Source organism: Pristis pectinata, chromosome 1, assembly GCF_009764475.1.
Source record: "Pristis pectinata isolate sPriPec2 chromosome 1, sPriPec2.1.pri, whole genome shotgun sequence".
NCBI classification, from domain to species: domain Eukaryota; kingdom Metazoa; phylum Chordata; class Chondrichthyes; order Rhinopristiformes; family Pristidae; genus Pristis; species Pristis pectinata.
The window spans coordinates 108,458,117-108,484,454 of NC_067405.1; the positions used below are offsets into that span (position 1 = coordinate 108,458,117).

The window sequence follows — 26,338 nt, forward strand, 5'->3', positions numbered from 1 at the left end:
AAAAAAACGGTCAACCAATGAGGTGAGGGAGGGCGATTCTGGCTGCGGCGGCATGGAGGAGGTCGAGGGCCAGGCGGCGGCGAGCGACTGGAAACAGACGTTGAGGAGTCGGCTGGGAGCCGCGGCCTCTCAGAAACGTGAGTGCCTACACTTAGTGAAAACAAGGACTCTCTCCCTATCTAACCAGACTCTGATCTACCTCTTCTGTCATTAGGACTTTGGAATTTTGTATATTCCACTATGTAAATAACGAAGTGAAGGGTGAGTTTCATCCATGAATTGTGCAACTGATAACACTGTTGTCTGATTGTAATTCGCTTAGTTACGGCGAGCTGTGTTAATTGATTGCTATAGTTGCTGCATGTTTGTGTATATGGGATAGCATCAGACTCTCTATTTTCATAACTCTCTCTCTGAAGTGTACATCTTTTATTAAAATTTAACATTAAAGTTTCAGAAAACGTACCGCACATCAGTATTTAAAATTGGACCATCCTGTCACATTTGTAACCCATCTGAAGCTTTGTTAAGTTTTATCTTGTCTTCTCTTACTAAGGCACTGTTGCTTGGGCATTAACTGCAGTATGGTACAGCTATTCTTTAAGCATAAATTAAGAGAGAACATTGGCAGGCTGAGGGGAGCAGCAACACCATTAACTGTTTGCGTTTATGCTCAGTACAAAAACCATCCCAGTTTCTCCCTTTTAAATGTCTCCATTTTCAAATGGCTACTATATGAGAAATGTAACTGGCCTTGGAGTAAAATAGAAATTATTTATTTTACTGTACTGAGTAGAAACTCATAGAATAAAGAGTGCAAGTCTCAGTCCAACAGCTGACAAGTTACTTAACTAGATAAGCAGCAAGATAATACTGTACAATAATATTACATGTATACAAAACATGTAACTTAGGATTTTGAGTGATACTGAAAGATCCCTTTTACTGTTCACTTTCTGATGGAGACTTGAATAAGACCTTCTGGTATATTGTGTAATCAGTAGGGTAATCGGCAAACAGGATCAACGTGCATTGCTGAAAACAGGCTTTTACCACAGCACCCATATATCAAATGGTATTGAAGAGTTGATGTTGTTACCTATCACAAACATGTTACTCTCATAACTCCAAGCCCCTATCCAGCCAGTGTCATATTTTAAATCTTGGACTGAGTTTCATGTTGCAGTTCTTCATGACCATAAAGATCAGTTATTTCCACCATTCTAATATTGCCTGCCTTTTTTCCCCCAAATTATTTCCATGTGATACTGAAACCATTATGTACTTATGTCACTTCCAGACCTACTGAAATATATCTTCTAATGGGTCTCTCACCCTTCTTCCTTCATAAATTGTGCATCTCTACAAGTGAGCTGCTTGGATCCCACCCCGAACCAATGCAAGTTTTCCTATTACCTTTCCTCTCTGGCTGAAACTTGACAGAAATATGTTAAATTTAACATTCCATCATAGTGATTAAGTCCTTCCTTGCCTCATTCCACCCTTTCTTTATTTGCTCAACCAAACTCTTTGTTCCTCAGTCAGGTGTCCATTTGCCTCTTCATTTTACTCCACCGTTGTCATTTGAATCTTTGACTATTTATGTCTCATTCTCTTGTTGTCTTTTCCTTTCTTCCTCTAAGATGCGCCCTAAACATTCACTCCTCCACCTTTGACACAACTTAGCTGCAGGGTGCCCAGACTCCAAAATGCATGTTTAAAACCTACAACCTTTGCCACCGAGAAAGACAAGGCCATCAAATACCAATAGGAATACTGACACCTAGCTCCCCTCCAAGTTACATATTGACTTGAAAGGTATGTTGCAATTCCTTCATTGTCACTAGGTTTAAGTCCTGGAACTTCCTATTCAACAACACATGAGAGGAGGTTCACCAGAAAAACTGCTTGGTTGCAGAAGATGGATAACCAGCACCTACTAAATTAGTGATAAGCTATAAATGGTTGCCTTACCAATGACACCGCATACTGTAAATGAATAAAGATCCAGGTGATAATGTTTTGATTACTAAAATCTCTTCCAACACTGCAGGATCCATCTTGTTCCTTGTGTCTCAGTGAGATCCCATGCATCTTTTAAAGGCAATTGCAAATAGTGTTATTTCAGTTTTGTTGATCATATTTCAATATTTATATTGAAAGGTTTGAATGTACTCAGTAGAAAAATAATGTTTGTTTCCAAATATGTCTTGCTGTTGGATACTTGTAAATGATTATTACATGTAAAGTTTGTTGATAATGGTCACAACATTCTTACTGAAAAAGGTTTAATGATTTTATCTGTTTCAATAAAATAGCTAAAAAGACTGACCAAGAACTAAAGGATAATGAGATGGATCTATTTACCAAATATTATGTTGAATGGAGAGGAGATAGGAAAAAGACCAATTTATCTTACCAAAGCATCCCAAGATTTTATTATAGGGTAGGTACTTTCTATTTATAGCTTTTACTATTTTCACTATGTAAAAGCTGCACAATTGCAATATATTTTTCAAATATCTGAGTAGTCATAGAAACAATTTCAACTTATTTTTCAAATTAGGTTCTAGTGTTTTACTGTAATTAGAGTAACTTCTATTTAGAAATTTTTAGTAACTCATTTTACTTTAAAACTTAATTTCCTTGCTTCATTTCCTAATGGTGACCGTTTTGCTGAGGGTAAACTAACAAAATTTCCAAACTTTCTTCCAATGCTATATAAGCTTCCAGCAGAAGATGAAGTTTTGTTACAGAAATTAAGAGAAGAATCCAGAGCAGTTTTTCTTCAAAGAAAAAGTAGAGAATTGTTAGATAATGAAGAGCTACAGGTATGAAAAACTTCTATTATTAAAATATGATTGCATTCTGGAGTTGCATTATCATAGAATAGTGGTACCATTGTTGGAGAATGCACCATAATATGTGACTAATATTTGATAAGTGCCTCATTGGCATACTTTGTTATTATCATGTATTTCACAAACAAGCAAGGAGGGAAGAAAGATCCTAAGTCTATGCAAGAGATTATAGTAGCTTTGCTTTTCATTGGCTAAATAATGTTAACTGATAGTGTATCTGAGCAGCAAAAAATTGGCATATGATAAAAAGCAAATCGATCTTCAGTAAGTGCATTTTAAAGTTTTGATAATTGAAATCTAGATTATTGCAACTTTCTTTTTAGTTTGGGTTTATTTTTTATTACTAATTTATATTGTGGAACATGGGCATTGACAGCAAGGCCTGCATTTATTGCCCAACCCTAATGCCCTTGAGAAGATTTTGGCGTGGCACCTTCTTGAATCGGAGCAGCCTTTCTGATAAACAGCAGTATTATTGGGTAGGGGACTCCCAAATTTATCTCAGTGTCAATGAAAGAACAGCAGTGTGTTTGCAAGTAAGGATTACGTGTGACTTGGAAGGGATCATGCAGTTGGTGGTGGTGTTCCCTTGCATTTGCTGCTTTTGTCTTCGATTGGCGATAAAGGTCATGGGATTGTAAGACCCTGTCACAATAGTCTGGGCAGGTAACTCCAATATATTTTGTAGATGTCACATGCTGCAACGACAGTGTAAAGGCAAGTAAAATTTAATGTGGTGGATGGGGTATCAATCAAGTGGGCTGCTTGTATTGGCTTCTTGATTGTTGAAGTTGCACTCATCCAGGCAAGTGGAGAGTATTCCATTGTACTCCTGACCTGTGCCCTGTAGGTGATAGAAAGGCTTTGGGGTGTGAGGAAGAGACTCTCTCTCTCTTTTGGGTACTCAGCCTCTGACCTCCTTTTTAGCCATGTTGTTTGGTGTATGGTCCAGTTGAGATTGCAGTCAGTGGTGACTTCCAGGATTTTACTGGGGTCTCGGCAATGGTCAAAGTGAATGGTTAGACTCTCTCTTGATGGAGTTGTCTGCCAATGTTGCGATGAAAATGTGGTGTGCTACTTATCAGCTTGTGCCTGAATGTTGTCCAGGTCTTGTGTACAGGTGTAGACTACTTTGTTTTCCGAAGAGTCAAAGAATGGAATTGAATATGGTTTAATCCTCAGAAACAGAAACAGGACCGAGATCTGACCTTGTGTAGAAGCATCTGAAGATGATTTCACCTGGGGGGATCTCTTGCAGGGATGTAGCATAGAGCAGTTTGAAGTATAATCATGCTCTTTGTTTAAGAAATTTGCATTCAGGTGTTAGATAGATGGAAATAGGTGGAAACTTGGGAGAAAATCAAACCCTTTGCACAGTAGGTTGATATTCTTTTTGATGGAAACCATGGATACACTTGTAGCTTTAATCTGTTGCTCTGTCAGGATGGAAAATTAATCTGTAGCATCAACATTAGCAAAGCATACTATCAGAACCCCTTTTTAAAACAAACCACCTTCTATTGACACCAGATAAAATACAACCTAGCACTTGCAAAAATCTATGTAAAGTAAAATTTTGCTTTAGATATTGTTTACAGGGAAAAGCAGAATTGCATACAGCACAACTCCAAATGTGTACAAAGTGAAAATGAAAGTTAATTTAATTGCAGCCAGCCAATTAGTATGGGGACAGCAGAACAAAAATCCAGTAATGCTGCCCCCATCTTTCTGCCACTGTGATCATCCTTCCTCTTCCAGTTCTTACCACCCTATTCAAACTTGAGTTTATGAGTGCAAGTTTGAATTACTTTTCATTTCAGTTTGTTATTGCGTGATTACTGCATCAGGACTAGCATCAATGTCTGCTCTGCCTTTCTTTCCTCAATATTTTCCCCACAATTCTAGAATTCAAACTGAGGGTCACAAAGACAAAGTCGAGTTTATTGTCATCTGCACAAGTACATGTATGCACGGGTATAATGAAAAACTGACTGGCAGCAGCATCACAGGCACATAGCATCATATAAAAACAGCATTCACAAGAAAAACAAATAAAATGTAAATTATACACAATTTTAACAAGAAAACACAATTAGAACAAAAAGACAAAAAGAAATGAAGTCCATTTTAGTGCAAAGGGGTCATGGTGTTGTGAAACTGTAGTGGTTAGGGTTTTGCCGGTTGGTTCAAGAACCCAATGGTTAAAGAGATTCTGGAGATGCTGGAATGTGGAGCAATACACACAATGCTGGAGAAACTCAGCAGGTCAGGCAGCATCTACGGAGGGAAATAAACAGTCGACGTTTCAGGTCGAGACCCTTCATCAGGACTGGAAAGGAAGAGGGCAGAAGCCAGAATAAGAAGGGAGGGGGAGGAGCGCAGGCTGGCAGGTGATAAGTGAGTGGGGGAAGGGAGGGGGGGATGAAAGGGAGTGATGTAAGAAGCTGAGAGGTGATAGGTAGAAGAGGCAAAGGGCTGAAGAAGAAGGATTCTGATAGGAGAGGGCAGTGGACCATGGAATAAAGGGAAGGAGGTGGGGAATAGATGGGCAGGTCATGAGGGTGGGGGAGGTGAAAGAGAAGGGATGAGGGGGCCACAGGGATGAGGGAAGACAGGGGGGGAGGGGCGAGAGGGGAGGGGTTACTGGAAGTTAGAGAAATCGATGTTGATGCTGTCAGATTAGAGACTACCAAAGCGGAATCTGCGTCTGGCCTCAATGTGGCAGTAGAGGAGGCCGTGGATAGACATGTTAATATGGGAGTGGGATGTGGAACTGAAGTGGCTGGCCACTGGGAGATCCTTGCTTTTGCAGCAGACGGAGCAAAGGTGCTCAACGAAGCAGTCACCCAATCTGTGTTGGGCCTCACCGATGTAGAGGAAGTAGCTGTTCTTAAACCTGCTGGTGTGATACTTCAGGCTTCTATACCTCCTGCCCTATGGTAATTGTGAAAAGCTGCCGTGGCCCAGATGGTGGGGATCTTTGATGATAGGTGTTGCCTTCTTGAGGCAGCGCCTCCTGTAGATACTACCGATGGTGGGGCGGGATGTGCCGATGATGTATTGGGCAGAGTCCACTACTCTCTGCAGCTTCTTGCATTCCTGTGGATTTGAATTGCTGTACTAGACCATGACGTAACTAGCCAGGATACTTTCAACAGTACATCAGCAGAAGTTTGTTAGTGTTCGGTGACAAACTGAACCTCTTTAACCTCCTAAGAAAGTAAAGACACTGGCAACTTTCCTTATGATTGCATCTGTGTGCTGGGCCCAGGACAGGTCATCCGATATGTTAACATCGAGGAATTTAAAGCTGTTGACTCTCTCCACCGCTGATTCCCCCAATGTAGATGGGCACCTGTTTGCCCTCCTTCCCCTTCCTGAAGTCAACAGTCAGCTCTTTAGTTTAGCTGACATTGAGCGGGAGGTTGTTGTTACAACACCACTCAACCAGATGTCCTATCTCGCTCCGGTAAGCTGACTCATTGCCACCTCTGATTTGTCCAACAACAGTAGTGTGGTCGGTAAATTTGAAGATGGCATTGGAGCTGTGCTTAGCCACATGACTGTGGCAGTTAGAAGCCAACACAATTCAGACTGGATATGACAAAAGCATACTTGGTAAATTGATAAAATATTTGGCTTGCTAATCATGGTTTGCAAATAGTAGATATAACAGTGTCTATAATTTAACTTTCTGACAGAAATTAACTCAGATCTACAAAATATTTTATGAATCCGGTAATTTGTAGAGCTATTGAAGCATGTCAGAATTTCTTTTGGATTGACAACACATAATCCAATGCCAAACTGATGTTCTAGGGTCCTTAATGAATACTTTGAGTCTGAAATAGTTGAGTGCATTTTTGTTTAACTTAGTTTAATTTTATTTTGTAGAATCTGTGGTTCCTCCTAGACAAACATCAAACCCCTCCTTTGATAGGAGAGGAAGCAATGATAAATTATGAAAATTTTCTGGAGGTCAAAGAAAAGGCAGGGCAGAAATGCAAGTAAGTGTCTCGTGTATATCCTTTGAGATAAAACTAACAAGGAATTCCATGTATTTTAATTGTAACAATTTTCTGCATACGGTCTGTCCAGTATTTATAATGAATGTTACAATTAAAACTACTGTTTTTTTTCATGAATGATACAGAACTGTTTCAAACTTGACCTGGCTTAAATTAAATCAAGGTAATTCTTAGCTGAGCAAAGTTGCTAAATCTGCACAACAGAAAGCTCTCAAGACAGTGGTTTCTTGCTTAATGTATTCAGTGGTTCAAAGTTTTGATGCAATTTTTGTGGAGAATTGTGCAGCTTCATCATGTGAAGTTAAAATGGAAGCATATTTTGCTCCCTGCAAAAACATGAATATAGCAAGATGTTTTTATTTCATTTGCGATTATAACCTGCATATCCTGGATGGAATATCTCAGATGTAAAATAAAAATAACAATCTGCAGCATGTGTTAGAAACACGTCTACAAGAGTTTTTTTCCCTCGTTTCTAGCAGTGTGTACTTCATTAAAGAATATACTTTAAATGTTGATCCTATGGCATTCTTTAATTCATAAGTTTTTATAATTATTGTTCTTATATTGTATTTTAATGATGTCCAACAGACAGTTCTTTGCAGCTAAGGTATTTGCAAAACTCTTGCACAACGATCCATATGGAAGGATTTCCATAATGCAGTTCTTCAACTATGTCATGCGAAAAGGTAATAGTATTGTACTGCAAGGTATTAGTTTACATTCATCACTATTTTTAACTGAATATTCATTTATTTATAACATACTAAATCTTTGCATTTTAGTTTGGCTGCATCAAACAAGAATAGGTCTCAGTTTGTATGATGTAGCAGGTCAAGGATATCTTCGTGAATCTGTAAGTATCCTATCTATGTTCAGATTTGGCAGTTAATTTAACATGATTCTAATTTAATGCTATGTGTTGCATTCTATGAAATGTTAACACTATACTAAATTGTGCCAACAGGACTTGGAGAATTACATTTTGGAGCTGATTCCCACTTTACCACAGCTTGATGGCTTAGAGAAGTCCTTCTATTCATTTTATGTTTGCACAGCTGTTAGAAAATTTTTCTTCTTCCTTGACCCACTCAGAACAGGTAAGTTAAAAATATTGCCCACATTGTTACATGCTGCTGTATCTACAATCATAATATTGAAATGTTTTATTATTTTAGTCTCCATTGTTGATTACTTCAGCAAACATGCCTGTTCATGGTTGTTAGCACTGCCACTCTATGATTAGCTAAGATATTATTTGTTTTCTTCCTCCTGTTGCTAAGATATGTGCTTTATGGTGTTTAAACCACTGCAGGATCCAGTGAACTCAAAATAACTTGAGAGCAAATGAATTCATAATGTTCTCAGACTGGGATTCACATACATAAGCTTTTGGCTGAAACTTAAGAACTAGGAGCAAGAGTAGGCCACCTCACCCTTCGAGCCTCCTCTACCATTTATCAAGATCAAGGCTGATAGTCAACACCACCTCCATCTACCTGCACTGTCCCCAGACTTTTTGATTCCCTTTAATATCCAGAAATCCATCCATCTGTTTTGAATAAACTCAATGTCTGAGCCCTCACCTTCTGAGAGATTTTCCTCATCTCAGTCCTATATGGTCTCCCCCTTATTCTGACACCATGACCCTGGTTCTAGATACCTTGGCCATGTTCAGCTGGATGTGCTGAGTAGATGATCCATCTCAGATTCTTGCTGAGAACCCCACCATCACAGAAGCCAGTCTTTAGCCAACTGAATTTGATCCATATGATATCAAGAAATCAATTCATCCTCCAGTTTATTTTTGATGATATGATTTCCCCAGTTTACTTGTAGATTATAGCTTCCCCATGGTTACTAGTGGCGTGCCGCAGGGGTCGGTGTTGGGACCGCTCCTTTTTACCTTGTACATTAACAATTTGGATGATGGAATAAATGGTTTTGTGGCTAAGTTTGCGGATGACACCAAGATAGGGGGAGGAGTAGGGAGTATTGAAGAGATAGGAAGGTTGCAGCGGGACCTAGACAGTTTAGGAGAATGGGCAAGGAAATGGCAGATGAGATTCAATGTAGGGAAATGTGCAGTTGTACACTTTGGAAGCAGAAATAAGCGGGCAGATTATTATCTAGGAGGAGAGAAAATCCAAAGCACGGAAGTACAAAGGGACTTGGGGGGTACTCGTGCAGGATACCTTAAAGGTTAACCACCAGGTCGGATCGGTGGTAAAGAAAGCGAATGCTATGTTGGCATTCATTTCGAGAGGTGTAGTGTATAAAAGTAAGGAAGTGTTGATGAGGCTCTACGGGGCACTAGTGAGGCCTCATTTGGAATATTGTGCGCCGTTTTGGGCCCCACATCTTAGGAAGGATGTGTTGACGTTGGAGAGGGTTCAGAGGAGATTTACGAGGATGATTCCAGGAATGAAAGGGCTTACGTATGAGGAGCGTTTGTCGGCTCTTGGACTGTACTCACTGGAGTACAGAAGAATGAGAGGGGACCTCATAGTGACATTTAAAATATTGATAGGAAAGGACAGAGTAAATGTGGCTAGGCTGTTTCCCTTGGTGGGTGAGTCTAGGACCAGAGGGCACAATCTTAGAATTAGAGGGTACAGTTTCAAAACAGATGAGGAAAAATTTCTTTAGCCAGAGGGTGGTGAATTTGTGGAACTCCTTGCCACGTACAGCAGTGGAGGCCAGATCAGTGGGGGCGTTCAAGGAGGAGATAGATAGATATCTAAATAGTCAGGATATCAAGGGATATGGGGATAAGGCCGGTAATTGGGATTAGAATAGTTTTTTTTTTCTTCTTCCCCCATTCCCCATTTCTCATTTCTATTTCCCTTTCCTTGGAGCAGACTTGATGGGCCGAATGGCCTGCTTCTGCTCCCTTGTCTTGTGATCTTGTGACCTCTGTTGTATGCACAACAAATTTCTTGATTTTTTGCTCTGCCTTGTATTACAATTACTATTTGGTAGTCTGTTGATAACTTTTGAGGAAAACGAAAAGAAATATTTATCTATTTTCAAAGGAAAGTTAGCAAATTGGTATTTGACATTTCCACCCTGGGAAAAAGACTCTACCCTATTTATGCCTCTCATAATGTTATAAATCTCTATCAGGCCTCCCCTCAGCCTCCTACATCCAGAGAAAACCATCCAAGTTTGTCCAGCCTCTCCTTATAGTTAATACCCTCCAATCTAGGCAACATCCTGGTGAACCTCTTCTGCACCCCCTCCAAAGCCTCCACATCCTTCCTGTAATGGGGAGACCAGGACTGCACACAATACTGCAAGGATGGCCTAACCAAAGTTTTATACAACTGCAACATGACTTCCTGAATCTTATACTCAATGCCCTGACAATGAAGGTGACTATGCCATATGCCTTCTTTACCAGCCTACGTAGTGTTGCCACTTTCAGGGAGCTCTGGACGTGGATTCCAAGATCCCCTCTGTACATCAGTGCTCCAAAGGGTCCTGCCATTTACTATATACTTTCCCCTTACATTTGACCTCTCAAAGTGCAGCACCTTGTATTTTACCGGATTAAACATTCCTCTGCCCATATTTGCAGCTGATCTATATCCTGTATACTTTGACAACTTTCTTCACTATCCACAACTCCACCAATTTTTCTGTCATCCGCAAACTTACTAATCAGCCCATCTAGTACTTGTTTAGTACTTTACCTACATCCTCAGGTTCCAGGCATAAATTCCCTCCTTTATGCTTGTGTGGTCCTACTCTCTCCCCAGTTACCCTCTTTTTAATGTCTTTGCATTCCCCTTAATCCTACTTGCCAAGGACATTTCATGGCCCCTTTTGGCCCTCCTAATTCCCTGCTTGAGTTCTTTCCTGCTTTTCTTGTATCCCTTGAGGGCCCTGTCAGCTTCCTTAAATGTTGTGAGCGTACTTCTCTTCACTACCCACTCAGGCATTGCATTCAAGATTCTAACCATCCTCTGTCTAAGCCTCTTAGTCCTTATATTAAATCTATGCCCACTAGTTTTAGACAACTCTGCGATAGGGGAAATATTTCCTACTATCTACCCTATCTATGCCCCTTATAACTTTGGATATCCCTGTTGGGTGGTGATCAGGTCCTCAGCTTCTCTGTTCTCCAAATAAAACAAACCCAGCCTATCCAATCTCTTCATATAAATGAGAAGCTGCATTCTAGGCAATGTCCTGGGGAATCTCCTCTCCAGGACCATCATGTCCTTCGTATGGTGTAGTGATCAGAATTGCAGGCAGCAATCCAGCTTTGGCCTAACCAATCTTGTATAAAGTTGTATCATAACCTCCCTGTTTTTTTTTAAATTTTCTATGCCCAGCTAATGAAGTCAAGGATCCCATATTGTGCCTGCACCATCTTATTTGTGCCACCACCATCAGGAATCTTTTGATTTGTACACCAAAGTATTTTGTTCCTCCATACTCTAGTGCATTATCATTCATGGTATATGTTCTACCCTCATTAGACCTCCCAAAGTGCATCACCTCATACCTACCAGGATTAAATTCCACCCTACAAATGACATCATCCTAAAACCGTCATCCTCATTATCAACACCACCACCAATTTTTGTGCCATCTGCAAACTTACTGATCATATCTCTTACGTTCACGTGCAAATAATTCATGTATATAACAGTAAGGATCCTAGCACTGATCCCTGTGGTACACAACTAGCCACAGGCTTCCAATCACAGAAACAATCCTCCAGCATCACCTTCTGCCTTCTATTGCCAAGCAAATTTAGATCCAATTTGCCTTTGATCTCATGGGCTGTAACCTGTTGGATTTTGTCAAAGGCCTTACTGAAGTTAATATGGACTACATCAACCACATTGCCCTCATCCAATACATTTTGTAACTCTCCGAAAATTCTGTCAAATTGATCAGACAGGATCTTCCCCTAACAAAGCCATACCATCAATCTGATTAATCCTTGCTTTTCCTCGTAGATTAATCCTGTCCCTGAAATCTTTTCTGATTACTTCCCTACCACTGATATTACATTCATTGGCCTGTAATTGGTTTATCCCTGCTGCCCTTGAATAAAGACCGCATTTGGTGTCCTTCAGTCATCTGGCAACTCACCCAAAGATTTAAAACTCTCTATCAGAGCCCCAGCAATCTCCTCCCTTTTATAACAGCCTAGGATACATCTCATCAAGTCCCCTCTTTGGTCTCCATTTTTTAAGTACCCCTCCCTACACTCTCTATATTGTTGATGGGTCACCTCCATTTTCGGTTTGTTATACCTACCATATGCTTCCTTCGATTACCCTCAACATCCATGTTTCCTTGGACTTGCTGCTCTTGCCTTTCACCCTACAGGAACATGTTGACCTGAATTCTCATGATTTCACTTTTTAAATATAACTTTGTTTACTTTTACCAGGACCTGTCTTGTGATATTGACATCTGCCTTGCCCCTTCCCCTCCCACCCACCCCATTCAATTCAGGACCTTAATTTCAAGACCATCCTTATCCATTTCATAACTAACGTGAAATTTGGGCTTTTTCCAGTGACACTTCAACTATTTGCCTAGCTATGTTCAATCAGATTAGGTCCAGTCATGCCTCTTCTCTAATGGGTTATCCACATACTGCCTCAGAAAGACCCCTCTGGGTGCACTTTAAAAATTCCCTCCCATCAAAGCCTTTCACACTAAAGCAATCCACATATCTGTTCCTTTATCTTCTGCTGCTTATTAGGAGGCCTGTAGTATACTCCCAGCAATGTGATCACCCTCTCTGTTTTTGTTCCTAAACTCCACCATCGGAGCCTCATTTGAAGAACCTTCTGGGATATTCTCCCTTATTACTGCAGTATTGGGCCCCTGAACCAGTATTGCAATGTTGCCTCTTACATCTTCCGTCACATCTGAAGATCCTATATCCTGAAATGTTGAATTGCCCTTCTTCATCCATGTCTTTGAAATGGCAATAATATCATTTCCAAGTGCTGATCAATGTGTTACTAATCAGCCCCCTTGTATTAAAAATAGCCTTCCATTCTTCCCATGTTCCTTATCATGCCCATGACTGCTTTGCCTATTGGACTAACTTATTTTTCCTTTTATATTTGGCTGTCTGCCCTCATGCCCAACTGTACATCTGCTCTGTGCCCCATTCCCCAGTCAAATTAGTTTAAATTTTCCCGAGCTGCACAAGCAAACCTCCCCACAAAGATGTTGGATCCATTCCAGTTCATGTGCAACCCATCCAGCTTGTACCAATTCCACCTTCCTCAGAAATGCTCCCAGTGATCCTGAAATGCCCTCCCGCCATTCCTTCAGCGGTACATTCACCTGACCTATCCTCCTATTCCTGGTGCTCACTAGCACATGGCATCAGAAGTAATCCAGAGATTACAACCTAGCAGTCCAGTTTGTACAGGTGCCACCCTCCTGCTCTTTATTTTACTATCCTTAATTCACGTTGCAGGACCTTGTTGCTCTTACCTATGTCATTTGTACCAATGTAAACCATGACCTCTGGCTGTTTACCCTCCCCCTTTAGAATGCCCTGCATCATTCTGTGACCTCCTTGACCCTGGCACTAGGAAAGCAGCAGACTGCCCTGGATTCGCATTTGCAACCAGGGAAGTGCCTGTCTGTTATCCTCGCTACTGAGTGTCCTACCACTATTACTTTGAATTCTTGCTCCTCCTTCACACCCCCACCCCCACCCCCATATCATATTCCAGTTTCATTCAATCATGGCATTGTAACAAAAGTGGACTAATCACAATTTTTAAGATTACCAATTTCTGTTGAATCATGAGGAAGTGTTTTACAGCCATTATAAACAGAATTCAGACTACCCAGATGCAATGGAAATATGATTCGTTCATCTGAACATTTGATGGACAGAATTGATCTGAACTGAAATTGCAGAGATTAGGTGTCTGTTGATTCAAGGCCCTTAACTTTATATTATCTTTCTATATGTCTGCTAATACAATTGTTCAATGCAAAACTTTATATCATTTCTATATCCTTCTAGGCAAGATAAAAATCCAAGATATTTTGGCCTGCAGCTTTCTAGATGATTTGTTGGAGGTAATTGAACATTAGATATGAAATTCATTTTTTTAATGTATTTGTATCACTTAAAGATATATGTAACTGTTTTTGCCTGGTGTGCTTTTATTTGTAGCTCAGAGATGAGGAACTGTCCAAAGAAAGTCAAGAATCAAACTGGTTTTCTGCTCCTTCTGCATTGAGAGTGTATGGTATGTGTTGGATGCATACATGAAATTTCTATTTATAACTACTGGGTATAATTTGTTACATGCATGGTTTTCTAATGTGATAATTTTGTTTACTCCTTAGGACAATACTTAAATCTAGATAAAGATCACAATGGAATGCTTAGCAAAGAAGAACTGTCACGTTATGGTACTGGAACTCTTACAGGAGTGTTTTTGGATAGGGTCTTTCAGGAGTGTCTAACATATGATGGAGAAATGGTAACTGCCTGCAAATTCAACCTGTAACAATTTCTTGTTGTTGATTTTTCCCTTTCTTATTGAAATGGAATTCTATCTTTACATCCATTTCAAAATATTACTAACTTTTATTGCAGTAAATAATATCTGCATGATTTGCCACCACCTCATAGATTATTGGCATTGGGCATAACAGGTTCGGGATTAAACGTGCAGTTTTTGTGTACTTTCCTTAGCTTATGCATTAAACCCAACATTATTCTTTGATAATATATTTAAAGAGTGTTAAACTCTTGCTTTAATGTTTTAATTCCATTAAGAATGTCTGACTACAATTAGAAGACAAGTGACTAGTATAAAACAGTTGTGTTGCCTAATGTGACAAGATGTATTGTGCGTTAAAAGTTTTTTTTGTCATATTTTGCTTTTGCTATGCAAGTTTTTTTTTCCCTACTCATTGATCATGGGTTTGAGGAAAGCAGTGGTCCATTTCTGGGTCTTCCTTTCCCTTCACATCTCCATCTCAGAGGATGGTCTTATCAACCAACATCTGTTGACCCTCACAGCTTTCTGATTGCACTTCAACCCATCTTATTTTCCTTTTAGCACCTTATTTCACTTTCCCAGTCTCTCTGACTGTATGGCATCAGATCTGATGATCTGACCTTCCATGCTGGTACTTCCAATGTCTTTTGCTCTCTACTGAGATCCCTCCCCACACCACCACATGATTGATGGAGCCTTCAAAGCTGTTCATTTCCTGCACTTCGACTTTCTGCCATTCACTTCATTAACCACCAAACTGAAGTCAATATGCATTAAAGGAGAAAAGCACTTAAACTGTTGGATTTATACCGTGTACAAAGGAAGATAATGTGGTTATTGATAGTGAACCATCCCAGCTCCAGGAGTCCCCAGGGCCAGTACCTGAGGCCAAGCAACTTCAGCTGCTTCATCAGTCGTCTTCCTTTCATAATAAGGTCAAAGGTGGGGAGGGTCATAGATGATTGTATGATGTTCAATTCCATTTGTAACTCCTCAGCTAATGAAGCAGTCCACCTCTGCATGCATTAAGACATAGAAGGATAGGCAGATAACAAATAAGTAGCAAATAACATTCACCACAAATCAATGACCATCTTCGACAAGAGAATCTAACTAGACTAGCTACCTTTAAGATTCAATGGTATTACTGTCTTCAAAGCATCACCATTGACCAGAAACTCAGCTGGACCTGTAACATAAATACTGTGTCCACAAAAGCAGTTCAGAGGCTGGGTATCTAGCAGTGAGTGACTCACCTCCTGATGCTCCAAAGCTTATCCACAAAGCACAAGTAAGAGAGTGATGGAATATTTTTCTTTTGCCTAGATAAGTACCACTCCAACAACACCTAAGAAAATTGACTCTATTCAGGACAAAGCAGCTTGTTTTTTTGGTACACCACTCTCCAGCCTAAACCTTCATTAGCTTTACCATCAGAACACTGTGGCTGCAGTATATACCATCACAAAATGTGTGGTCTTTACTGACCTTACCTACACTGACAGCACCTGTGACCTGTACCGCCAGGAAGGACAAAGCTTTCAGGGACAAGGGAACAGCACCACCTATATGTTCCCCTCCATGTTGCACATGATTCTGATTTGATAACACATCACCATTCCTTCATCTTCAGGCCTAATGTCCGAAACCCCTAACCTAGAAGCACTGTTGGAGTACCTTCACCAGAAGAACTGCAGTTGGTCAAGGTGACTCATGATCACCTTCTCAAAGGCACTTAGGGAAGAGCATGAGTAACAAATGCTGCCCTTGTCAGCGACACCAGATCCTGAAAAATTAATAAATTAAAGAAGTTTCTGCTTCTTTCATTAACCATTCTCCACATTTAGTGGATTATCATTTTTACCAACAGCAGCTTAGAGTCATAGAATAGTACAACATGGAAAGAGGCCCTTCGGCCTGAATCATCTATGCTGACCCTGGTGCCTACCAAGCTAGTCCCACTTGCCCATGTTTGGCCAATATCCCTCTTAAACCCCTCCTATCCATGTACTTATCCAAATGTCTTTTGAATGTTATTTGTACTTGCCTCAACCACTTCCTCTGGCAGCTCATTCCATATATGCACCACCTTCAGTGTGAAGAAGTTGCCCCTCAGGTCCCTTTGAAATCTTTCACCTCTCATCTTAAACCAATGTCCTTTAGCTTTTAGTTCCCCTTCCCTTGGAAAAAGACTATGTGCATTCATTCTATCTATACCCCTCATGATTTTATGCATCTCTATAAGGTTCCCCCTCAATCTCCTACGTACCTAGCTTGAAGCTACCACCAAACATACTTTCCTTTTCCCACTCTTTTCTGCATGGTTCCTATGGTAACACCTTGGTCCACTCCTTAGTCACTCCCATCATTCCCTTTCCATGGCAGCTTCCTGTGCAAGACATTTATTTATTAGTCTCATGTACATTGAAACACACAGTGAAGTGCGTCTTTTTGTGTGACTGAGAATGTGCTGGGGACAGCCCTTAAGTGTTGCCACGCTTCCGGCACCAACATAGCATGCCCACAGCTTTTAACCTGTATGTCTTTGGAATGTGGGAGGAAACTGGAGCACCTGGAGGAAACCCACGCAGACACAGGGAGAACGTACAAACTCCTTGCAGACAGCAGCGGTAATTGAACCTGGGTCACTGGCAATTTGGCCTTTGGCTTCCTTTCCAAACACTCTTTCCAGGTGAAAGAGTGATTTGTTTGTTGTAATTTCCATTTCGTACACTGTAATCCCTGCTCATGATACAGTCTTCTACACACATAAATGCAAATCGGACAATCACTTTGCAGAACCTCCATTCAGTCTGCAAACGTGACTCTGAATTTCCAGTTGCCTATCACTTTTCCACTGACATTTCTTTCCTTGGCTTCCTATGTTTTTCTGATAAAGCAAAAAGTAAATTTGAGGAACATTTCATCTTTTGATTAAGAAATTAATTCTATTGTCTTATGACTTCAACAATTTCAAATTATAATTGATGCTTTTTTTTGGAAGGCAGCATTTGGTAAAGATTGTTATTTCTATTTACATTTCCTCTGGACCCGTCTTTTTCTTGTTCCTCTACCACCCCTTTTGCCTACTGCCAGCATTTTATTATTTAATTTCTCCTATCACTGACCTCCCTTTTTGTCCTTTCTTCCCCATCCTGCTTTGCTGCCTTTTGTATCAAATTAAAACCTGTTAGAGAATTAACTTCTTCCAACACTGATGAAAGGTCATCAACTTAAATGCTGCCAGACTTTGAGTATTTCCAGTATTTTAGTATTCATTTCAGATTTCCATGTTTTTTTTTGCTTTTGGTTAATGTTTCTTGTTAGGCTTGTTGTTCAGTTGTTAGAATAAATAATTCTAAAATGTTTGGCTTTCTTGCTGAAGCTAAAGAAAAGTAAATGCAGGAAAATGTATCTGGTCAGTAAATGGGGAATAAAATTGGTTTGTGAGAGAAACTGACTAATTCTTGTCCACCATGTTCATACCATACTTAATATCTATGCATGTAAAAGTGTGTTTTTGTGAATCATAAGTTTAAATAGTTGGTCATTTTTGGCAGTCTAGGATGTCACAGTTGTCATTTTTTTTGCATCTTTTCTCTAGGATTACAAGACTTATCTGGACTTTGTTCTTGCTTTGGAGAATCGAAAGGAACCCGCTGCTCTCCAGTATATCTTTAAATTATTGGATATGGAAAATAAAGGATATCTTAACGTTTTTTCCCTCAACTTCTTTTTCCGAGTAAGTGTTATTAATGTGTTGAGATTGAAGTATGTTTAACAAATGATCTAGAAGATGCTGTTTACCATTGAAACATATTTACTATTTGCCATTACCAGCAGGGCTCCAACCATATGAGACTTTTCATTCCATCTGCCTGGCCTTCCCACCTCCCAAGTCCTCAAAGGTGAATTAGTGTCTAATTTAATAGATCATTCAGTTCCCAAATTATTTAATATTTAAATTACAGTAAAACTCCAATAGTCTGTTATCTGACTATTTAGAATCCCTGCAGGTTTGGCATCTGGCACACTGGTTGATGTTTCCCATCTCCCTTTCAACTGACTGGGGCCCTGTTTCATGTACTCCCTTTAAACTTACTGGGTTCACTGGAAAAGTTATAAATATATTACACAGAAGTTTAATAAAAGAGTGTGTATTGGGATATTAATAGGAATAACATCCAGTAGTCCAGAAATTTGCTGGTTTCGCACCACCAACATTCTGAGCATGCCAGGTTATCAAAGTTTTGCTGTATTATATTTTTATGGTACAATAATATTGTTAATTAATAGTAAAAAACTAGAATGTAGTTATTGTTGTTTTCACTATATATAGTCATACCTGAATCTGTTTATACATTACACATCCCTTTATTTTCACCATTAAATAATTCAAGCATTATGCCTCTAAGTAATAAAAGTGGCAAAGCAAGTAGGTAGAATCATAAAGAAGGCATGTGGCATGCTTGCTGTATCGCTAGGGTATAAGAGTCATGACGCAGTTGTTTAAAAGTTTGGTTAGGCCGCACTTGGCAGTTCTGGTCGCCTCATTACAGGAAGGATGCGGGGGCTTTGGAGAGGTTCAGAAGAGGTTTACCAGAATACTGCCTGGATTAGAGGGTATTAGCTATAAGGAGAAGTTGGACATACATGGATTGTATTCAATGGAGTGTCGGGGGCTGAGGGGAGACCTGATGGAAGTTTATAACATTATGAGAGGCGTGGATAGGGTAGATAGTTAGTCTTTTTCCCACGATAGAAATGTCAAATACCAGAGGACATAGCTTTAAGGTGAGAGGGGAAATATTTAAGAGATGTTTGGGGTAAGTTTTTTCTTAGAGTGGTAGGTACCTGGAATGCACTGCCAGGGGTGGTGGTGGAAATAGATATGATGGTGGCGTCCAAGATGCTTTTAGATAGGTACATAAGATAAGAGAAGATCTTTATTAGTCACATGTACATTGAAACACAGTGAAATACATCTTTTGCGTAGTGATGTTTGGGGGGCAGCCCGCAAGTGTCGCCACGCTTCCGGTGCCAACATAGCATGCCCATAAATATGCAGGGAATGGAGGGATGTGGATCATGTGCAGAGAGAAGGAATTAGATTAATTTGGCATCATGCCTGGCACAGATATTGTGAGCCGAAGGGTCTGTTCCCATGCTATACTGTTCCATGTAACTTAAGTCATTAATTAATCAATTTAATTGTAAATGTTGAATTCTCTTGTATGTTTTTAAATTATTTATTATGCTGTTCCCAAGCCCTGCGAACATTAAGTTTGAGCCTGATGTCAAGGGGCCCACAGCATTTCACATTGTTGGGGATGCCTGGGTTCTTCAAGTGCTAATTTGTGTAAATTGGTTTGCTAGTAGAATTAACTTCTCGAGTTGCTGGAAATTATGCAAACATTTTTTTGAATTGCTCTCCTCCCATATCAATAAATCTCTTTATATTCCTACGTATTCAACCAATTCAATTTAAATTACGTCATAGTCTCCGAATAAATAGCCAACTGTTCATTGCACATTCTAAACATGTACCTAGAATGCTGTTACATTAGGTGTTCCAGGATTTTGATGAAGCAACAGTGAGAGCAGAATTGTATGTTCAAGTAAGGATGATGAAAAACACTGCAGCCTTTACATTTGGGTGCTGGATTTTTTCGTTGCTGAAATTGCAGACATTTGTGAAGCTGCCTACTTGTTAATTGAAAAGCAAAAAACTGCAGAAACTGAAAATCTAAAAACAAAAACAAAACACTGGGGATGCTCAGAATATCAGGCAGTACCTCTGGAGAGAGAAACCAAATTAACATTTCCCATTAATGCTGATGATGAGGATGGTGTATCGGGGCCTCATTTTTAAGCTGGTGGATCTGTTAATTTGATCCGCTCAGTGTGGTGGTAATGCTGCATATCAGTTTGCTGGGTGCCACCCATGTGAAAATGGGCATCCACAGAAAGACTGTGATAATGACAAATGCTGATATTGTCACTGACAGATGCATCTGCTATTTGTAGGTTAGTGAGGTCTAAAGCGTGCCGGAACCCAGCTATATGCATTGGGTTTGGGTCAGGTCCAGTATATATGCCAGTCATTGTTCGGGATCAGGTTGGGCCATGCCAACCTGGCTCGCTCCTTTATGTTGATCAGGCTGATTTATTTAGTACTACCACAGATGTTCTCCGTTCTTGATGAATATTTGGGTGTTTCATCCTCAAACAGATTTATAGCTTGTTTGAGATTGTTGTATTTAAGGTGTGGAAATAATTATGTAATTTGGCTGAGGACAAATTGACAATGGTCAGGTTTCTTTCTCTGAGCAACCATAAAGAGGAAGTGGTCAAGTATGTTATTCATGTATGATTTTTCTACCATCTGCTGCAACCTCACTCTGGCAGCAACATCCTGCAGGGTTTGGCCAGATTATTGTAGTACCAAACCATGTGCAGTGACGGAATTTGAAGTCCCCACTCAATATACATTATTTTAGTGACTTCCATCTGAGGGGCAGGTGAAGATCAGTAAAAGATTTCATTGTTATTCAGCCCATTGACATATAACTTACTGGAGTCTGGCTATTATTGAGGACTCCACTGTGATGATGCTGGAAGGTGCTTGGGATATTGTCTGATAGACATAATTATTTATGACTGTAAGCTGGAGATTGTCTAACTTTAGCCCCAGGTTCTATATATCAACAAGGGATGCTTTGCAGAATAATGCCCTGATACCATGTGTAGGACTGTCTTCTTTTATCTCTCTTTGGTGACTTAATGGCCATGCCAGCGGCAGGTGCATCAAACATTTGCATGAAGCTGGAGTCGCATGCAGGCAGGTTCATTCCCTTAGTGACATTAGTGAAGCTATTTGGTTTTCGTGCAAATCAATATTCCATGGTCACTTTTGCTGGTGCTTGTTTTTTTCTATTTCCAGATTTCTTTAAATTCTGAAACTCTTCTAGTGGAATTTGAACTTGAAGTATTAGTCCAGGTCTCTAGATAACAAGTTCAGTAATACTAACCTTTTAACAGAATAGAGCATCTCATGTTAACTTGCCCTCCACTTATCTGTACAGTACCTTCAACTGAAATATTTGATGTCAACTAATATGTTTGGAGTGTCTTTCTTGTTAAGATTTCAACTTTGAAATGTCCTCTAAACAAATGATCAATACTTGTTTGCCAGTCTAAAAACTGACATTAATTGTAGCAAGAACATTTTGCTGATTTGTTTGTAATTCAAATGGTAGTTGCGTAATTTATTTGTATTCATACAGGCCATTCAGGAGCAAATGAAACTTCACGGGCAGGAGCCAGTTTCTTTTCAGGATGTTAAGGTATATTTGCAACTCTGAGAAGTGGTATTGATGATAAATAATACAATTAAAGCACGACTACTATGTGAGTAAATTTTGCAATTTGTCATTTGATCTGCATAATAGTGGGGGACAGGAATAAATTGTTTATCACAAGTCAAAAGCAGTGAGAGTACCATTTTTATCTCGCCACTTTCCTTTCAAATTGTTGGTATTCACTTCTATTGTTCTAATGAAGACCTATGCCGTTAAATGTACAGCCTTAAATCCAACTATAAAAAGGCACAATTGAGCCTCACTGTGCAGAAGTGTGGCAATATGTTACTGCTGGGAGCTCTGAAAGCCCCAGCCCGGCTGTTGCATCTTGGCAGACTAAGGAAACTTTAGGTTTGTTTTTACATGTCATTCATGCTTGACCTATAAATTTTACTGAAAAGCATTTTAAATTTTGCAGGATGAAATCTTTGACATGGTTAAGCCTAAAGATCCATATAAAATCACGCTTCAAGATTTAATAAGCAGTGGGCAAGGCGACACCGTCAGCAGCATTCTAATTGACCTAAATGGATTTTGGACTTATGAAAACCGAGAAGTTCTTGTTGCAAATGACAATGATGGAAGTGCTGATCTGGATGATTCATGATTTTGTTTGCTTTTTTTCCCCCCTTGGTTATACTTGATGAGTGTTTGTACTAAATTTCTGTAAATTATACATAATGTAAAAATAGTCTGCGTAAATTTTATTAAAGTTTTGTAGTTTACAAAAGTGAATAGACAATTAATTTACAAAGAGAAAAAAACACTACAAATAAATTATGCAATTATATAGATTAAACAATAAACTCCTGATGTGCAGTATTATTATGATAATTATAGCAGATTCATGATGGAAAGCCAAATTAGGTGAAAAGTGAATGACTTTAACAAGGCACAGCTGCATTTTCAATTAGTGAATTAAGGCCTGGTTTATTTTTTGGGCAGGAGGAAAGGGCTGAACTGAGCGCCTGTTTAACTTCCATTTGTAGAGCCTCCTCTAAGTTGGGATAGGATCAGCTCTTTGTTTGGTTTCTGATATAGGTGTAGGATCATTTTCCATTTCAAAACTGACATTTACAAATGATGCATTAACGGCTGGCAAACCCTCATGTGCACTGACTACATCTTGCTGCTTTTCCATTTGTTCTTGGAAATTCTTTTCAGCTTCTTCTGACATTTTATTTTCTTCCTCTTCCTCCTCCTCCTGTAACATTTACAGTTTCAAATATTAGCAGTCTTACCTAGGAAAACTAAGATTAATCTTAATTCAATAAAATTCGTTTTCTCAATCCTCTACAATAAATTGTTTTGCCTAATGCCAATTCTCTGCTGTCTCCTCTGCAAGAATTCACTAACTCTTTGCTAACCACATTCTTGTTACTCATTGTTGCATGATTGACTCTGGTACCTGGGTTCATTTCATGTGATTTATCAGCATGTGCAGGGAGGCTATTCCAGCTCATGTAATATCCTGTATCCATCTGACATTGATGTGAGTTAAAGCAGTGGTAACTAGTGCATGATTAATGTTCATGCCCAAAGCAGGCACACTTTTTTACATAGAACATTACAGCACAGTACAGGCCCTTCGGCCCACAATGTTCTGCTGACATTTTATCCTGCTCTAAGATCTATCTAACCCTTCCCTCTCATATAACCCTTCATTTCTTTATCATTCATGTGTCTATATCTAAGAGTCTCTTAAATGTCCCTAATGTATCTGCCCCACAACCTCTGCCAGCAGTGCGTTCCACACACCCACCACTGTGTAAAAACAACCTTACCCCTGACATCCCCCTTATCTTCCTCCAATCACTAAAATTATGCCCCCTCGTGTTAGCCATTATCGCCCTGAGAAAAAGTGTCTGACTGTCCACTCGATCTATGCCTCTTATCATCTTGTACACCTCTCATCCTCCTCTCCAAACAGAGAAGTTCTAGCTCACTCAAACTATCCTCATAAGACATCCTCTCTAATCCAGGCAGCATCCTAGTAAATCTCCCCTGCACCCCCTCTAAAGCTTCCACATCCTTCCTATAATGAGGCAACCAGGACTGAACACAATACTCCAAGTGTGGTCTAACCAGAGTTCTATAGAGCTGCGACATTACCTCGTGGCTCTTGAACTCAGTACCCCAACTAATGAAGGCCAACATACAATACACCTTCTTAACAACCTTATCAAACTACGTGGCAACCTTGAGGGATCTATGGACATAGACCCCAAGATCTCTCTGTTCCTCCACACTGCTAAGAGTCCTGCCATTAACCTTGTATTCTGCCTTCAAATTCGATCTCCTGCAGTGTATCACTTCACACTTTTCCAGGATGAACTCTATCTGCCACTTCTCAGCCCAGCTCTGCATTCTATCAATGTCCTGTTGTAACCTACAGCAACCTTCTACACTATCCACAACACCACCAACCTTTGTATCATCAGCAAACTTACAAACCCACCCTTCCACATCCTCATCCAAGTCATTTATAAAAATCACAAAGAGCAGGGGTCCTAGAATAGATCCCTGCGGAACACCACTGGTCACCGACCTCCAGGCAGAATACGCTCCATCTACCACCATCCTCTGTCTTCTATGAGCGAGCCAATTCTGAATCCACACAACCAAGTTTCCCTGGATCCCATATCTGCTGAGTTTCTGAATAAGCCTTCCATGAGGAACCTTATCAAACACCTTACTAAAATCCATGTACACCACATCCACTGCTCCATCTTCATCAATGTGCTTTGTCACATCCTCAAAGAATTCAATCAGGCTCGTGAGGCACAACCTGCCCCTCACAAAGCCATGATGACTGTCCCTAATCAGCCTATGCTTCTCCAAATGCTCATAAATCCTGTCTCTAAGAATCTTCTCCAGTAATTTGCCCACCACTGAAGTAAGACTAACTGGTCTGTAATTCCCAGGGTTATCCCTACTCCCTTAAACAAAGGAACAACATTTCCCACCCTCCAATCATCTGGCACTACTCCCGTGGCCAGTGAGGATAGAAAGATCATCGCCAAAGGCTTAGCAATCTCTTCCCTCGCTTCCTGTAATAACCTTGGATATATCCCATCCAGCCCCAGTGACTTATCTATCCTAACGTTTTTCAAAAGTTCCAGCACATCCTCTTTCTTCATGTCGACATGACCTAGCGTATCAGCCTGTCGTACGCCATCCTCACAAACATCAAGGTCTCTCTCTCTGGTGAATACTGAAGCAAAGTATTTATTAAGGACCTCCCCTATCTCTTCTGAATCCATGCATGTTTCCTCTTTTATTGCTGATCGGTCCTACCCTCACTCTAGTCATCCTCCTATTCTTCACATACGTGTAGAATGCCTCAGGGTTTTCCTTGATCCTACTCGTCAAGGACTTCTCATGCCCCCTTCTAGCTCTCCTAAGAACATTCTTAAGCTCCCTCCTGGCTATCTTGTAACTCTCCAGAGCCCGGTCTGATCCATGCTTTTTAAACCTCAGGTAAGCTTCTTTCTTCCTCTTGACAATATATTCTACGTCTCTCGTCAACCACGGTTCATTCACTCTACCATCCTTACCCTGCTTCAATGAGACAAACCTTTCCAGAGCCCCATGCAAGTACTCCCTAAACAACCTCCACATTTCCACTGTGCACTTCCCCAAGAACATCTGTTCCCAATTTACGCTCTCAAGTTCCTGCCTAATAGCATCATAATTCCCCCTCCCCCAGTTAAATACTTTCCCATATCGTGTGCTCCTATCCCTCTCCAAGGCTATGGTAAAGGTCAAGGAGTCATGGTCACTTTCTCCAAAATGTTCTCCCACCGAGAGATCTGAAACCTGATTAAGCTCATTGCCTAGTACCAGGTCCAGTATGGCCTCTCCTCTAGTCGGCCTGTCCACATACTGTGTCAGGAATCCTTCCTGTACACACTGAACAAACTCCGTCCCATCTATCCCCTTTACACGAAGGAGATGCCAATCAATATTAGGGAAGTTGAAATCACCCATGACAACAACCCTGTTGTTTTTGCAACTCCAAAATCTACCTCCCGATCTGCTCCTCAGCATCTCAGCTGCTATTCGGGGGTCTGTAGAATACTCCCAATAGAGTGATCGTTCCCTTCCCGTTTCTGACTTCCATCCACACTGACTCAGTAGACGATCCCTATAGGACATCCTCCCTTCCTACAGCTGTGATACTGTCCCTGATCAGCAAACCTTTCTGATTTGTTGATCACAGACAAATCAACAAAGACTTCTACTCAGACCTGGGGACCTTCCTGATCTGTGTGGTTCAATTCCCTATATGACTCCTTTGGCTGTGTAAATTGGTACAGTAATGTCTATTTTTATTATTTACACAAATCATTTCACTTTCTGTCAAAATTGAAATCTGCAGTCAATTAATAGAAATGCATTCTCCATTAGTCTTCTGTGAACTTTTTTTTCCTTCCCCCAGCTTTTCTTTCTCATTGATAAAGCAATACTCAAACACGCGTTTGTTTGCAATGTCCAGTTATAGATTAATTGATGTGAATATAGTGCTTCCGTGGTACAGAATTGCACAGGAAGAAGGAAAAGTAGGATTCCAC

General features: G+C 40.2%; 2 protein-coding genes across 4 annotated transcripts in view; one reads left to right on the forward strand and one right to left on the reverse strand.

Moving 5' to 3' along the window:
- Positions 1-9: 9 nt before the first annotated feature.
- Positions 10-22,566, forward strand: ppp2r3c (protein phosphatase 2, regulatory subunit B'', gamma). Of its 2 annotated transcripts, XM_052042563.1 has the most exons (14): positions 54-137; positions 215-261; positions 2,319-2,446; positions 2,727-2,831; positions 6,756-6,868; positions 7,481-7,578; positions 7,675-7,745; positions 7,857-7,989; positions 13,914-13,969; positions 14,067-14,142; positions 14,243-14,379; positions 18,008-18,145; positions 21,690-21,749; positions 22,183-22,566. In XM_052042563.1, exons 3-14 carry the CDS (start codon positions 2,354-2,356, stop codon positions 22,369-22,371), a joined length of 1,269 nt encoding a protein of 422 aa, XP_051898523.1. In that variant the 5' UTR covers positions 54-137; positions 215-261; positions 2,319-2,353; the 3' UTR covers positions 22,372-22,566. The 2 variants fall into 2 exon arrangements, with proteins under 2 accessions (XP_051898435.1, XP_051898523.1); XM_052042475.1 differs by lacking the exon at positions 215-261 and having other exon boundaries at positions 10-137.
- The window catches only part of fam177a1 (family with sequence similarity 177 member A1), a 13,762-nt gene continuing 9,875 nt past the window's right edge, over positions 22,452-26,338 (reverse strand). For both annotated transcript variants that reach the window (XM_052042873.1, XM_052042813.1), the window contains one exon: positions 22,452-22,968. In XM_052042873.1, the coding sequence (XP_051898833.1) occupies positions 22,762-22,968 (207 nt within the window). In that variant the 3' untranslated portion in view covers positions 22,452-22,761. The remainder of the gene's footprint in view (positions 22,969-26,338) is intronic.